Source organism: Perissodus microlepis, chromosome 8, assembly GCF_051167445.1.
Source record: "Perissodus microlepis isolate ML-2025 ecotype Zambia chromosome 8, ASM5116744v1, whole genome shotgun sequence".
Classification (NCBI taxonomy): Eukaryota; Metazoa; Chordata; class Actinopteri; order Cichliformes; family Cichlidae; genus Perissodus; species Perissodus microlepis.
In genome coordinates, this window is record NC_140468.1 from 21,569,217 (window position 1) to 21,585,101 (window position 15,885).

General features: G+C 39.3%; 2 protein-coding genes across 3 annotated transcripts; both read right to left on the bottom strand.

Annotated features, from left to right (window-relative positions):
• Positions 1 to 112: 112 nt before the first annotated feature.
• On the bottom strand, positions 113 to 9,839 carry get4 (guided entry of tail-anchored proteins factor 4). Of its 2 annotated transcripts, none has more exons than XM_084938203.1 (9): positions 9,631 to 9,838; positions 8,638 to 8,716; positions 8,385 to 8,466; positions 7,897 to 8,046; positions 6,209 to 6,347; positions 4,568 to 4,708; positions 4,378 to 4,453; positions 4,071 to 4,143; positions 113 to 2,633 (listed from the first exon to the last, which is right to left on the bottom strand). In XM_084938203.1, the coding sequence occupies exons 1-9, from the start codon at positions 9,768 to 9,770 to the stop codon at positions 2,545 to 2,547; spliced, it is 969 nt and encodes a 322-aa protein (XP_084794329.1). In that variant the 5' UTR covers positions 9,771 to 9,838; the 3' UTR covers positions 113 to 2,544. The 2 variants fall into 2 exon arrangements, with proteins under 2 accessions (XP_084794329.1, XP_084794328.1); XM_084938202.1 differs by lacking the exon at positions 113 to 2,633 and adding an exon at positions 2,646 to 3,600 and having other exon boundaries at positions 9,631 to 9,839.
• Positions 9,840 to 9,964: 125 nt separating this feature from the next.
• LOC146381982 (GTPase IMAP family member 7-like) lies at positions 9,965 to 15,822 on the bottom strand. The gene is made up of 7 exons (XM_084938201.1): positions 15,415 to 15,822; positions 14,814 to 14,891; positions 13,532 to 13,582; positions 13,372 to 13,422; positions 13,234 to 13,284; positions 12,941 to 12,991; positions 9,965 to 12,249 (listed from the first exon to the last, which is right to left on the bottom strand). Exons 1-7 carry the CDS (start codon positions 15,452 to 15,454, stop codon positions 11,471 to 11,473), a joined length of 1,101 nt encoding a protein of 366 aa, XP_084794327.1. The 5' UTR covers positions 15,455 to 15,822; the 3' UTR covers positions 9,965 to 11,470.
• Between the last annotated feature and the right edge of the window lie 63 nt (positions 15,823 to 15,885).

The window sequence follows — 15,885 nt, forward strand, 5'->3', positions numbered from 1 at the left end:
AAGTTTAAATGGTTTCACAGAGAAACTCCTCTGTCTCGCTGGTGCTAGCTGTTGTTACCAGCTTAAAATTTTTGTAGTTCCCAGTGCTTGCAAATAAATAACAAGGAAGCTGTTTCACATTCTCACACTCTTCTCAGTTGTAGTTTATTTTCTTATTTAGTGACAGCTGAAAAGTCAAACACTTCGCTTTAGCTCTCAAAGGACAAAATGATCAGAAACAGCAGCAAACAGTCGTGATGACGCTCACCGACACACACTGCAGGCCTTTGGTCACACACTTCTTCCTGGTAACAACAGGACACATCTGACTAAACTGACTTTCAGGTTAAGAAAACAAATTTTTTTTTTTCCTTTGCTTACAAAACTCAAAGGATGCTGTGAAAAAATAACACTGAATAAAAATGTAACTGACAACACGGTAACACGTGCTTGGATGTACTCGCCTGAAAGTCATTTTGGCCTGAATTTCCCTTTTGGAAGGTGGACCCGGATCTGTGGGGTAACAGAAGCCAGCAGGATGAACCTAGTTCTGAATGTTTCATGACTAACAACAGCCGTTTAAATAAGAGGATTTCTGACGACAACTGCAGAAAGAAATGGTCTCTCTCCAACACGAGATAAACACTGACGACACGGAGCGTCTACACTACTCAGTCTGTCCCTCTGCAGCTGCCCGATTCTGTGGGGAATGTCAGTAATGATGTGTTTCAATAAATTATTCTGACTGCTATTTATTAGCATACCTACTGTCTTCATTTTATTTAATATACTTAAATGCAAAAAACACAAAAACTGAAGTTCCCCAGAAATTAATGTATTGAATTATCAGACCATTTATTGTTTGTTTTTGTTTTTTTTTAATGTATTTCATTGGTTATTTGCTGTTCTTTCTATTTTGTTATTAATATTGGCCTTTTAGGACTTCCACAGCCCAACACGTAACTACATAAAAGTAAACTAGAACAGCCCTCAGAGAGCAGATACGCTTTATTTTTTTGCAGTTTTAAAAAAAGCGACGGAGATGTGGATTAAAATCTGTTTCTTTGCTGATGGGAAGAAAAATGTTTAACCAAATAAAGATTACTTTACACTGGAAGATCTGTAGACATTCCAAGTTTTCTGCCATTTATTGAAGGAAAAGCGCTGCACACCTTTTTCAAATAATCAGGGCTGAAAAAGGTGTTTTCAGATAACATGGAGCACAATTGGGACTTCGAAAAACAACAGACTGACAAGACCCGAAGTTATCACAAGTCACAATGAGAAGTTCTCAATGTGAGCAAAAGACAAGAACGCTGTGCTCTCCGAGGGCCGATGACTTTAACACTGATAAGCAGCAGCTACTGAATGAATCATGCTTCTTATTTCGCACCGGCTGAACTGATGTTTCACCGCCTCCAAGAAAAACCTGGTTTGGACCTAAAACAGAGGCGCGAGAACGAGAGTGAAGCAGCTGGTTTAAATATTAGCAATTTACAACATGCGATGCAAGTTTAAGTCTAACAAACGTTCGTTTCACAGTGTCCGATTTCGCTCCTTTCATAAAAAAGGTCACTTTTGCAGCTGTGTAAGTGCTTTAAAAAGTCGCCACAATTTGATGTCTTGCAGTTGGAACAAAAAGTCAAATCCGAGGGTTTTTTATTCTTTTTTTTTTTTTTTTTTTGGGGGGGGGGGGGGGGGGGGCAGAATTCATCTTGGAGATTTAAAGCAACTGAGCAGCAGTTCAGCCAGCATAGGGCAAAAAGTTGAACCACACAACAACGGAGCCGTTTGATACAGACAGCTGTGTGTTTGCAGTAGTGTTACACAACAGAAATGACACTGCAGAATAGTTTGTTTGGTGGATGTTTAAGGTGCAACGTGACCTCTGATAATAACTTCAGAGCTCTGATGTTTTGTTTTTTTTTAAAAATGTCCATTAAACCACAGATGAGATGCTGAAACCTGACCTCAACTAAAAAGCATAATTTAATATCCTACTGAGAGAAGAAGATGAAGAAGAAACCTGTAACGGAATAAGTTGAAAAACGCCAACAGCAGCTATACCGTGGCAAGATGGAGACTTGCTGTGAGTCAACTAAACCCTCTTATCTGCGACATTATGTCATGGAGACAGACTTGTGATGTTGTCCTCTCCACTGAGACTCCAACTACCTCCTAGGAGCAGGTTTTCACAAGCAGAGAGGACAGTTGTGATGTCTTGTTTAAAAATCTTACACCCTTAAACAACAAAAATGATGATTAAAATAATTGTATATAACAGTTCAACACAAAAACAGTTTGCAGTTTGGCGTTGTCAGTCCAGGCAGTGCTGACGGGGGTGTTTTTTTGTATTCGTTTGTTTTGCCGGTCCAATAGTTTTTCTCTTTTTTTTGACTGGATGATTTGAGAGATGATGTTTCTGTTAAACAGCACACCCCTGAAATCACAGACCACCACCACCGTGCCCTGACCCCGCGGTGGACCTGAAGGAAGGAGGCTGGGTGGTCTTATTCATTATTTTTCGTGTGTTTGTTCTTGATTCCCTCGTCCCAGGCTGCGTGCTCAGTCTAATTCTATGGGGCTGTCCTCTGGAGGTTCTTCAGTTCCGTCATCCTCCTCACCCGAACCCATCAGGCTGTTCAGCAGATTGCCTGCAGGGTGCAAAACAGCAATCATCATTCTTTCAAAGGCTGCTGCAGAGCAGTGAGGTGAAATAGGGCTGTGCGATATATCGGGATATGAGATTTTGGTCATAAGACATCTATCGTCCCGATAACGATATAAATCACAGAAATTTAACATTTTCTGTAAATTCTGTGAATCGCAGGCAGCTCGACTTGTGTAAAGTGTTTCCAGCTGGGCGTCGTGTACCTGGAGTCGAGTGTTTTAACAGATGCATGAAACGATACATTTTTAGACGCAAGTTGTAACGGCCGCCGTTTTCTTTGTGAGTATTTATTACACGGCGTGCTGCGGGAAAAAGCCTGTTCTAACATTTGAGTCCAAGGTTTATTTTTTAGCACCTGGCGGCTCTTTGCTTCTCATCCGTAAGTACTCTGCATACTCTTTTACGTGACTCAGTTTATTTTGAAAAGTCTCAACAGAATCTTGAGCTTTATTGTGAAAGGTTTATGTGGAAACAAGCGGACACGCGATGGTTTTACTGTTGTTGTTGCTAACAACAACGCATAAAAACAGGCGCTTGTCCGTCCGTAGTGTGGTTATATTAAATATAAGAGAAAGAGAGAACTTTAAGAAATTAATATAGCCACTACAGTGACCATCAAAACGATGAAAAAATATCGCCGTAAACAGTTTATTTTGCGACACCACGAAACAAACGATAGCGTAAAATGAAACGATAGATGTTTTTATATCATCATCCGATATATATCGTTATATCGAACAGCCCTAAGGTGAAATATATCTTTATTTTACTAACAAGGAACACAAAAAACAAACAACTGCAGGAAAACATTTAAACTTTAATAATTTAAAAGATTTGGATTAAACATTTCCAGCGGTAAGCTGAGCCATCCATCACGGTCTCCATTTCTGCTCTTTCGTATTTGGCCACAAGCCTCCTTCTGTCAGAGCATCTGCCACCTTATTAGTCTCCTTCAAATTCCAACAGAGACGTAAAAAAGAGAAATGGAAATCTCAAATAGAAATGGATAAGGTTAATATCCAGCTTTTTAAACTGTTTTTGGTGGTCTGGTGACACAAAGTGTTTATGTCCATGTGGCCACTGAAACTACAGTGATGATATTCCCGTCTTTTTTTTTTTTTTTTTTAACATATAAGTTCCTGGGGGTTAAAACCAGGTCAGACAGCCTACATTCTACATGGGTAAGAGTCACGACTACAAACACTTCCTTTAATTAAGCTGCCTGTTATTTTACATCTTGTCTAATAGCTTTTGAAGCACCTTCATAAATGATGCAGAGGCTTCAGGGAATTTCTTGGTAGCATCACATTCAAAAGTAGCTGGTGATGAAAAACATCACTATCAGTCTTTCTCTTCATCTTGCTGGTAAGTCTATTAACGTGTGTGTGTATATACACATCAGTTGTGTTTGCCAACTCACCTAGTAGTCCGCCATACGATGGGGACTGTTTGGGTGGAACGCCAAAGAAAAGCTGTCCTATTCTGTCGAGATACTGAGGAGTCACAAAAATGTCAAGAGAGAGAGGAAGAGAGGATTACACCTGAGTAGAGTCTGTGTTTACAGGCAGTTTAACCCCATAATGCAACTTCAATGACAGACTTTCTCCAACATCTTTAACCAAATGACTTCAAAGGTTAAGTTAGCCTAGTGCACATGGTGTAGTCATTTGTTACATAAATTCTGGGCAAAGACAATAAACAGTATGAAGCTGCAGCTCAACACTCACCTCATTATACATGGGATCCCTCTTCAGGGAAGGCTGATATTGCTCACATAACACTGTGAAAACTGTTAATTTACCCCTAAAGAAAACAAACAAAAAGCATCTAAATGATGAAAACAATTCACTGATATTTTTAAGCTTACTTCTGTCAGGCATGATAAGCAAACTCAACAATCCCAACATCTGTCCTCACCCGTCCACTGCCAGCAGCAGAAACCAGATAAAGTTTAGTAGAGGCTGCACGAAAGGAGGGCCCCTCTCTATGGACGGGTGTTTCTCTGTGTACGTGCTGAACACCACGGAAGCGCTGTTTTTGTTCTTTAAGCAGAGGAACCTGGAGGGTTTGAGAGTTGAGAGAAGAAAGGGAGAGTTATGGAGATGGCATGATAATAAAGGTAAATGATGCTCAAAGCCTCTTTGAAGAAATGGCTGACAGACTAAAAATAGATGCAGCCGCTGGTCGACATTGTGGAGATGGATGCGTCAGTACCATTTTCTCCATTTCTACCGCTTCTGAACACCGACACTATACTCAATACTCCTGAGGGGTAAACTGCAAACCAAGCTCCACACAGCTAGGCTTTCTTGCATTTAGCTGGTTCAACAAAACCTAAATCCCCAGTTTATAACAGGAATCACTAGCACAGTCATCAAATTTCTCTGTTAAGGTGGAATTTCTGTTTCAGACTCTGCGCTTGGTCACTCACATAAAAATGCATGTCATGTGACTCTTCTGCACAAAAGGATTCCTATGAGCGCCACCTACTCCAATCAGAAACATTAGAAAACCACAGATGAATTTCCCTCTAACCTAATAACTGGTTGTGTTATCTTTGGCAGCAAGACCTGCAATCAAGCATTTGTCATAACTGCCTGTTTAGTGTCATGCCAAACATCTTAATCAGATTTAAGTCTGAACTTTGACTAGGACACTCCAAAACCGTGATTTTATTGAGTTATTTATTCATTTATGTTTAACCATTCAGAGATGGGATGCATAAGTGTACTTGAGCTTCAAGTCATGAACTGATGGTCGGGACATTCTCCTTCAGGAGAAAGCAGAATTCATGATGCCATCAGTTACAGCAAGTCATGCAGGCGCCAAAGCAGCATAGCAGCTCCAGACCATCACACTACCACCACCATGTGTGACTGTTGGTATGAACTTTTTATGAAATGCTGTCTTAGTTTTACCACAGACTATTTCCCAAAAGTCTTGGGGATCATCAAGATGGTTTTTTTCTTGGAAAATGTGAGACTTTGTGTTGTATTTGGCCTCCTTGGAGCTCTCCCATGCAGGCCCTTTTTGCCCAGTCTCTGTCTTATTGTTGAATCATGACAATAAGTGAGGTAAGTGAGGCCTGCAGTTCTGGGTTCCTTTTTGACCTGATCTTCAATGCGCTCTTGGACTGATTTGGGTAGGCTAGCCACTCCTAGGAAGGCTCACTACTGTTGCAAGTTTTCTCCATTTATCGATAATGGCTCTGACTGGCTCACTGGAGTCCCAAAGCCTTAGAAATGACTATCCAAGCCTTTCCACGCCGATAACTGTCAACTTTGTTTCTCAGCTGTTCTTGAGTTTCTGTAGATCACTGCATGTTGAGATCTTTTAGCCTGCTTCACTTTGTCAGACAGATTCTGTTTAAGTGATGTCTTGATCGAACAGATCTGGCATTGATCAGGCCGGGGTTTAGCTAATGAAATCAAACTCAGCTTTCAAAAAAAAAAAAAAAAAAAACACAAACAAAAAAAAACCAACACACAGCTAAATTTAGCTCCCTCCCCATTTCCTAATTTTGCATCCAAGAATGTGACAAGGTGACAGTTCACTTACTGTAGGACGGCCTGCGCCACAAACATGTCAACCTCACTGCGGAAGCCTCGTGATGCTGAATACTCCACCAACATGTGTGCACAGCCCTCCCCGTCAGAGGAATGCAGGAAGTGATAACGAGACTCACTGTAGTTTTGCTCTGACGATTTAAAAGAAAAATACAACAACATCTTAATTTCCAAGGTGGCAACATCAGGACAGTAATGATGTAGCAAGCAAAACAAAACAACGTTACCAGGAAACACACCAAACAGGATGTCATTATACACAGAAGATGTCATGCGAGCATAATTAGTCAAGACGGACTGATACAAGGAGCAAATGCCCCGTGTTTCTAGAATAAGGACACACTCTGACCTTGTGATATGACACTATGTTTTAACACATACAAAGCTATTGAATTTTAAACCCAGTTTCAAAAAGTTGAAACACTGTGTATAATATAAATAAAAACAAAATGCAGGGATTTCATAAACCCACAAACTCCTTTTATTTAAAATAGAATATCCATTGTTTGAAATGAAAAAATGCACCATTATTTTAAAAGATTAGTTCATTTTGAATTTGATGGCAGCTAAAATGTCTCAAAAGTGTTTTAAAGACATTGGATGTTGCACCCTTTTCAACAAAAATGTTGGAAAGGGGGCAACAAAAGGCTGGAAATGCAAGTGGCACAAAAAGAAACAGTGAGAGGAATATTTTCTAAACTAACTGGAAAGCGGTCAGTAACATGATTGGGTTTTAAAAAGGGCATCTTAGACAAGCAGAGTAAAGTATGTAAAGATTGGCAGAGTTTCACCAATCTGCACAAAAAAGTCTACAACTTGTGTAACAATGTCAAAATGATGTTCTTAAGTGTAAAGCTGTGAACACTTTGAATATCTCATCTATCTGTACAGATTTTAGAGCAACATATGCTCCCATCTGGATGTCTTTTACATCGAAGGCCTTGCATATCTCAGTGAGACAATGCCAAACTGCAGCTACTACTACTACAACAGCATGGCTCCTTACTAGAAGATGTAGGTGGTGAACTGTCCTGCCTGCAGTACACTACACTCTCACCAACTGAAAACATTTAGTGCTTCATGAAGCAAAACTTCAGCAACAGTCAGGACTATAAAGCAGCTGGAATCTCTATAAGACAAGAATGGGACCCTTTTGCTAACATTCTTCTCCCAAGAGTCAAAGAACTGCTCTCCTCAGCTCGAGGAGACTTGTTGGAGATATGTTGCTGCCGTCAAATTCAAAATGAGCTAATATTTTTCTTAAAATGGTTCTTCTCAGTTTAAACAGTTGATATGTTTTCTATGTTCTATTGTAAATAACATATGTACTTGTGTGATTTGTGAATCATTGCATTCTGATTTTATTTACATTTCACACAGAGCCCCAACTTTTTTGGAATACGGTGTTGTGTGTGTTCTCTGAGTAGTCACACCCACAATTAAATCTAGTGTGTATGTGCATCGAAACATTTTGTATGTTTTCTATTGATCAAGCCAATCAGCCATTCACAAAGTGTGCAATCTGGCATTAATAATTACTTTGCAGTCATGGGTTCACTGTTAATAATCAATATATCTCACAAACTATCAGTAAACCGATGGTGTCTACTGATGCCTTAATACGTACATTCAAAAACCTTCTACTCTCTGCGCTACATAATCAACATGATCAACTTTTACCTTTCCACAAAGTGACAGCAAGCAGCTGGTGTAGTTTTGGATGACCCAACTTGCCAGACCCTCCTGTGGACCATTTCAAGGCTCTGGAAACAAATGCTACTCTCTCTGGAGAGTTCTGGTCCATCTGGCTGAACAGTTTAGCCAGACATTCTTTTTAAAAAAAATAAATAAATAAATCAGAAAAATATAAATGAAATGCCCTGTTGTGCAGACTTCTTTGACTATCATGAGGATTTATTACTACATCATTTGCGATCAGTTATACACACAGATAGAGAAGTGAGATTTAGCTGATCAATTATTTATTATATGAAGCACAAATCCACAGTTCAGCTATTGCAGTAGTTAATGATCAGGATATGTTTGATAAACTGCACATATTCTATATGTGATTTTAGTTTGGTAATATTTCAATAGAAAAAATGTATTTACCACTATTTACAAGAAGTCTTGTAGATGAACTTTAAAAGTCAAAGTCTTGCACCCACCTAATATTTCATCTTCAACTTTTGTCTCAGATTTCTCCAAAACCTCCAGCACCAGCATGGACAGATCTGCTGCGCTGTTTTGCTGCAAACCAAAACACAGCAAGTGTAATTTTTTTTTTTTTAAATCTACACCGTCAGGAACTGTCTGGAACTTGGGTTAATGATCTACTATAAAATATTATAATTACACAAAACAAGTCAATTATTACAGCCAAAATTATTTGCTTTCTAACAAACTCAGTGCTGCATGTACCTGGTTGTAGCTGAAGAAGAGCAGTGCTCCGTTATACATCAGCTCCCTGGCCTCCGCATGTTTCCCCTGTGACATGTACCTGATGCAAGACAGAGTATCAGTATTACACAAGAGATGACACTATCCGTTTCCAAGGCACACTAGCTCAGTCCTGCTTCCCTTCTTTTTCACAGCAGGTATCAATGAAGGAAAACAATATTTTAGACTCCCTTTATTTCCAGGTGTTAACACTTCAATCATGAAAACCAGTGAATGAGCAGGCCAACACTCACCAACTGTGAGAGAAAGAACGTTTTCAAATTGGATTCAAATAGGTTTATAGCACCTTTTTTTTTTTTAATTAAAAGCTGGTGGTACGCAGCTAAGCAGTATTGCACATTGACTAATAATTTTATTGCACTAAATAGAGCTCAGATTTCATAGTGTTGGAGCAGGGAGTTAAGACTGAGCTTTTATGACAAAAACTGGAACACTCAACAAACGCTTAGGCTTATTCAGGTCTCTAAATGTTTTGCTAGCGATAACACGTCCAGCCATCGCGGTCCAGACCGCGACAGTGCAGAATGTTGCTAACTGGCTAACTCAGCCGGACATCTTCAACTAACAAGTTTTTGCAACCTCAGCAGTTACTAAAATAGTTAGCCGCTAGATTCGGTTATGTACGAATAAAGAGACTTTCAAGTTACACACAAAAGCAGAATATCTGTGGTAGGCATTGTCCGGGTAGCTAACTACACTTCAGCCATCAAAAGCAAACACATAGCTGGCTAACTAGCATTAGTTAGCAGTCCCGTTTTGAGACTAGATGGAAAACGCGACCGTCCAAACAAACACAAGGATCACGAAGAGTGGGTGGGCCCGCTGTGAAAGCAGACCAATCGCAGACAGTCAGGTGTAAAAGCATGGTTGACAGCAGAATGATCTGGAACAGGCAGGCCTCGAAGCCAAACGGCAATTATAACCGAATGAACAAGCGTAAAAACGAAGTCTCACCTAAAAAATAAAGTCCTGTACATCTGATGTGCTTCATAATAATCCCCCTTTTCTACGCTGGCTCGCAGTTTTCCTTCTACCCTCTGTACGCCTCCACGGTTTCTGGCACTGGAGCACCTCAGAGACTCCTGCTCCGACATCGTTGCTCCTCCGTAGCAGCAGCAGCACACCCAGCGACTGTTGACAGGGTGAACCCGGAAAGCTTTAAACTTAATGGACCCTCGTCGCTTGCCGTAGCCGGTGTATCGCAGTAGGTGAAGAAATTATGGAAGCATGAAAACTTTTGAAACCTTTTTCTAACCAGCAGAGGATGCTTGAGGCAACACGGTAACGAGGTTAATTGTAGGGAAAATAAAAATAAAAACATTATTTAAAAAAAAGAGATTCACCGGGTTTTTTTGGCATATATTATTAAATGCCTGGATAGTAACATATTTGCATCCTGATGCCGGACTTTAATTGATTAATTACTGTTAATTACTATAACAGATTGAGTTATCTAGATTTGGAGAAAAACTTGAAAACGGGATTTATAGTGAAGAATAAATAAATCATAGTTTTGTAGAGTGGCAGAGATGCTAAATATGTGTCCCATCTGGTGAACTTATTGTCATACATTAGCTAGCTGTAAAGCCAGCTTTCTGATATGTGTTATGCTTACAGACTGTACTGTTACTGTTCTTCTAGTGTCTGTAGAAAACTATATGAGAAACATTACTAATCAGGAAAGATCAGAGAGAAAGACTTCACAGATAGAACATTTCTATAGATATTTGCTGTAATTACAACAACAGGAGGATCATTTCATATTTCCGAACAGCTTAAGTGACTTGTATCTGTCACTCAACTTTTTTTAACAGTCAAAAACCTGGAATAAATCTGGAACCTGAAAATAGACGAGGTGTAGGGGTCCAGGTGCCTCTCAGACCATGTAAACTACAAAATACTTAAACATTATTATGGGCTTTAATCCTATGTCCTTATATCCTATAACAACTTTTTCTTGTTGTGGTTTTGAGTCTATAGCAATATTAGTACTAATGGAATTTATTTAGCCAGATGACATTTGGCATACTTGGTGACTCTGACTGTAGTTTTTGGGAATGAAAGTATAAGAGCACATAGTGTATTGAATACTTGATGTAACTAACTCTGCTGCACTATTCTTATATTCATTATCATCATTTTAGCTACATTATCAAGAGAAGTCTGTGGAAAAATTTACTTATCAAAGCTAGGTAACCACAGTTGACTGACAGCCATACATTTGAAAAATTTAAGTGATTGTTGTTTCATGAGTATATTTAAGAGTACATTTATTTGTTATCTATAATAACACATAAGTGACAGACAAGTTAGTTCTTTTAAATTTTTATATATTTTTGTAGGTTTTGTAGTTTTTTTCCCCACTTAAATTATGGAAGAAGAATGAAAAGCAGAAGTAAATTTGATAAAATATTCATTTCTAAAATGCTAATTCTCCAAACAGTGACTTTTATGCATCACAGGTAGACAAATTATCATCTACAGCTACAGCTACAGCTAAATATTTGGGCCACATAATCAGCAATCAGTACTTTGCTGAGAAAAGTAAACAGTAAACATTTAAGCATTTAGTAGCTGTAAACAGCTGTCTGGAGAACACAAAGTGATGAAAAATTGATGGATTAATCTAATTAAGAATATAAAAATTAATATGAAATATATTTTTAAACAATCTAGGGTATGTTGGAAACTATAATACATACCACTGTCCACTACTGAACATTGGCAAACACCTCCACCTCCACCATCTTTCCAACTTGTTGCACATAATGCCCTTTCTTCTTCTCTTCTCTCTCTACATATATCCCAGTCTTTTAGCCAGTGCAGAGGTCATATCAGCCAGCAGCACCTCCCTCATGTGGTCTTCTCTTCTCTGTAGCTCGTGGACAAAATGCCCCTTCAGCTCCATTACCTCCATCACACGCTCCACCAGCTGCCTGCGTGTAACACTTCTTTCCTCTGCAGGGCGGTCGGGACTGTTATCCACCAGCTCAGGCCTCTGGCCACACAGTGCCACAGCCCTTTTCAGATTTCCAGCATCTGCATCAAGCAGCTGATCTAAAGTGTTCCTTCGACCCAGACGGTCTGCATGAGTGAGCACTGGGATAATGTACCTCTTGACTTCCACACCGAACAGTTCCATTGTGGCTTGGACTGCTTGGGCAGCATCCTGCTCAGCCCCCTTGGTGAAGCCTGGAGCACGCATCACCAGTAGAAAGGCATGTGGTCCAGGACTGGCGAGCTGGACACTCCTCAGAACTTCCAGTGCTCTCTCTTTGTTCCCTAGTGACGTCCCCAAAAGATCCGGGGTCTGAATTACTATAAGTTCTCTACCATCTATAAAAGCCCTTTGCACAGTACTCTCCTTTAGAGGAACCCTTTTGGTGCTTCTCTCACTGTTGTTCATTAAAGTATCTGCTAAGGAAGTCCGTCCTCCACCAGGAAGCCCCAGGAGGACCAGCCTGAGACCTGTTTTCTTGGGAATGCTGCCGCCAGAGGGATCAAGCACTTGGTTTAGTAAGCTGCTAATGACTTGATCATTCTGTGAGTTCAAAGACCCGTCTCTGGATGAATCTACAGAGATAATACAATATTATTTTAGAATAAAAAAAAGCCTTCAATCTGATGATCTAAAATTTCATTTTTTTTTCATTTTCTCAGTTGGGAAATTTATAAGAAGAGCCTTAAGAACTTGTGTGGAATAACAATATTTGCTGCTGAAAACAATACAATACATGCCAAAGATGGTGATTCAGGAAAAGAGGGCACATCGTTGCCTCACTTACATACAGTCAGTGACATAAGAATGAATTTTGTGTCACATCAGTGAACGCTCTAGGCCAGTTTGAGAGATAGTGTAAGACCATTTGTCTGAAACCTGAGACTGAGCTGAAAGTGGACCTTGTGCTCAGGATAATGATCCTGAACAGATTTGCAAGTACAACAAGAAATATATCTCAGAAAGATGAATCACTCCATAATCCTTATAATGCAAAATGGGCATTATAAGGATGCAAGAACCTGAAATATCCTGAAACTGAAGGAGTTTTGAATGAGAGTTCTTAAACATACCAGAAAGCCAATAATTATGGAAAAACCTCTCATAAGGTTGATTCTGTAAAACCACTAGCTTCTGAGACCATTGATCGTTTTGTGAGACAAATCCCATAAAAGCACAAAAACAAACTACAAAAAATGAACAAATACATATTGATATATAGAGTATGTAGCTAAATATAGCTAATAAAAATGACAACAAACTGACTGTTGATGGCTTTGATGACAGCAGCGATCCACTTGAACCTTGAGGAAAATGCTGAGGAAGCAAGCAGACAGAAATTTACATTAGTGTTGTAATTACTCGCATGTATCACAGAAACAGCTGTGATGCCTTCACATTTTAAACTGCTGTCACATGTCTGCTTGCACTGCTGGGTCACGTCCTCTGATAGCCACTCAGATTCTAAACGTTTTCTTTTACGCTCTCTCCGAAAAAGCCTATTTGCAACACGCAGTGAAGAGAAAACGAAATCCAACAAAGATACGACAAATACTTACTGGCTAAAAAGCGCCAAATCCGAGACAGCCACTTAAACAAGGTCTGGATTACTGAGACACGAGACATGGAGTGGAAAAAGTCAGCTGCAGTTTAACAGATTTTGTTTTAAATGGTAAAATGGGGGATGTGCTTTATACCTCGGAGGGTTCCCACAAGCCGACTTATCCACCCCCAAAGAGTTGACAGACCTGAAGGGAAAAGAAATAATCAGTGTGCATGAATTAACTCAGTTTCATTTTGCTGCTTTTGTCCTGAAACTTGGAAGTCAAAGTGATGTATTAGCTTAGATAAACTCACCAGTTAAAGAACAAAAGAGACGAATCGGCCATCGAATCAGAGCTGGGAGAGCTGCAGGGAAGTGTGGCTAGAATGAGTATCGCAGAGTGTGATAATAACAGGGAGACTTATTTATTCATTTTCTATAATGAACATGGATTTATTCATATGCCATAACTGTAGGATCCATACTGCCCTCTTTTATTTGTTTCTTTTGGATTTACTATAATCAAACTCTACATTCAGTCAGCTGATACAGGACAAAAGACACACTGTAGACATGGCCAAGAGATGAATAGTGACTGATAATGAAATGCTGAGTGGTGTATGAACACACAGAGAGAAAACAGCTGATTAAAGACGAAACACTCATTGAATCATGGGAAGTCTGCAGCATCCTAAGCATATTGCTGCATAACTAAGAGATGATTCAGTGTATCTTTTGTCCTGTCTCCCTCTCTGAGCCTGGTTCTGATGGAGCTTGCTTCCTGTTAAAAGGGAGTTTTTCTTCCCCGATGTTGCCAAATGCTCACTCATAAGGGGTTGTTCTGATTGTTGAGGTTTTCTCTATTATTGTCAGAAAATGCCTGAGATTACTGTTGTGATTTGGTGCTATATAAATCAAACTGAGTTGAGTTGAATTTACCTGAATTGAATTAAATTGAACGGGGCCTGATTATTTATGATCTTCAAGCGAAGAGAAGGAATTTAAATTTGATTATGCATTTAACTGGCAGTCAGTAAAGAGAAGCCAGTATAGGAGAAATACGCTCTCTCTTTCTAGTCTGTGTCCCATTTTGAATCATTTAAATGTTCAGATGTCAGGTTATTGATTCGGTTTAAAGATTTAGACTAGTGTGTCGTATGTTTGCGGTATGTTACTCGCAATTACCCCCTCCACCCCCCTTATCTCCTGTCTTTCGATAACTTGGCCCTGACACCCTGTCAGGTCTGGCATGACAACCACTCAGATAATAATGTGAGATCTAAAATAAAAGATATAAAAAATAAATAAATAAAAGAAAACAACTAACAAGAGGAGCCTATAGACTGTCTACAGCACTCCTCTTGGCAATGCAAATGTGTTTGGCACAACAAAGCAGACCATGATTCTGTTTGCTAAAAGTGCTGGACAGGAGAAGTTTAAAAGAAAAAGAAATGGAAAAAAAAGACTAGTAAGACATCTAGTAAAACATCTGTTTACTACCTGAAAATAGTTCCCTATTACAGATTCATTATTTATTTTCTAGACTCAGTAAAAGTCATTAAACAGTACAAGTGTGGGTGTTGCTGTGTGACTGACTCTGTGAGAACCTGTAGAGAAGATACCCCACCACGGTAAAAAGTCCCATCTGGACACTGTTGGTGTTCATCCACCAGCCTATCAAGGAGAAGGCAGGGAGGCAAACATGACATTAGCGGTGCAGAGCTGTTCACAACTTAGCATCAGCTTAGCCTTTCACCCACATTTAGAGAAAAAAAATAGAAATGAAATCCCCTGAAGGATCCCAAGAAAGCTGTGTTTGTAAAGACAGTGTTTTATGTGTGGTGGGTCTGCAGGCATCAGCTTTTACATTTAGAGCTGCTGCTTTTATTTTTAATTGCTGGCATCACAATAGAATGAATATTTCAGGAAACAGTGTGTCTAGTTCTTTAACATTGTTTGCTTAGTTTTTGTTATAAATGACCAAACCTGTCACATGGTTTTTGATTGTTTACACTTATTTTTAAGACTTAACTACAATGCCTGAACTCAACACTTTACATGTAACATACATTTTGCAGAAATAAAGATGCATCATATGATACTTAAAAAAAGACCAATAAAAAAAAAAAAAAAAAAACATGTCAATATCATATTTTTTGTGTGTAAATTTTTATTTTTTTATGTATATTTTGCCTACCTGCATCCTCAGGGGTGTCTTTCTCACACTGACACTCCATGTCTCAGCAGATGGGAACGCTGTAGTTGGTGTGAAGGTAAGAAGAACAGGCAGCACCACTTCTGCTCAGAGCTAACACAGGTTAAACAAGCTGCTTGAAAAACGCTGCAATGTTTATGTAATTTTCCTAAGTGTTCAGTTATAACAAGGAATAAAAACTCATCTGATAAAAAAGGAAAGGGTTCTGATTAATAGGTGTCTAGACTACAAGACAGAGCTGAAAAACCAAACATAACATAATGTTGTTAAGTCCTTTTTGAGCTTTATCGACAGCAAAATGCTCATGAAGAGCTTTTACCTGATGTGTAGCCAGATAATCGCCCTCCAAGAGTGACATCAGCTTTCAGACTGTCAGTACAACTCACATGGGGTTTAAACTCTAATTTCTTCTTCCTGCTTTTGCGCAAGTATTAGCCTGCGCAGGCCTGCCCT

Bases quoted from the DNA above. Each gene is read 5' to 3' on its own strand.
- get4 (XM_084938203.1), bottom strand. From the start codon at position 9,770: ATGTCGGAGCAGGAGTCTCTGAGGTGCTCCAGTGCCAGAAACCGTGGA. The intron at 8,047-8,384 runs GTGGGTGCAAGA...TTTTTTAAAAAG, and splicing joins AGTTGAAGATGAAATATTAG to AATGTCTGGCTAAACTGTTC. The intron at 6,348-7,896 runs GTAAAAGTTGAT...TTAAATCGTCAG, and splicing joins TGCTGTCACTTTGTGGAAAG to AGCAAAACTACAGTGAGTCT.
- LOC146381982 (XM_084938201.1), bottom strand. From the start codon at position 15,454: ATGGAGTGTCAGTGTGAGAAAGACACCCCTGAGGATGCAG. The intron at 13,423-13,531 runs GTGAGTTTATCT...TTTTCCCTTCAG, and splicing joins TCTCTTTTGTTCTTTAACTG to GTCTGTCAACTCTTTGGGGG. The intron at 12,992-13,233 runs GTAAGTATTTGT...TTGCTTCCTCAG, and splicing joins GATTTGGCGCTTTTTAGCCA to CATTTTCCTCAAGGTTCAAG.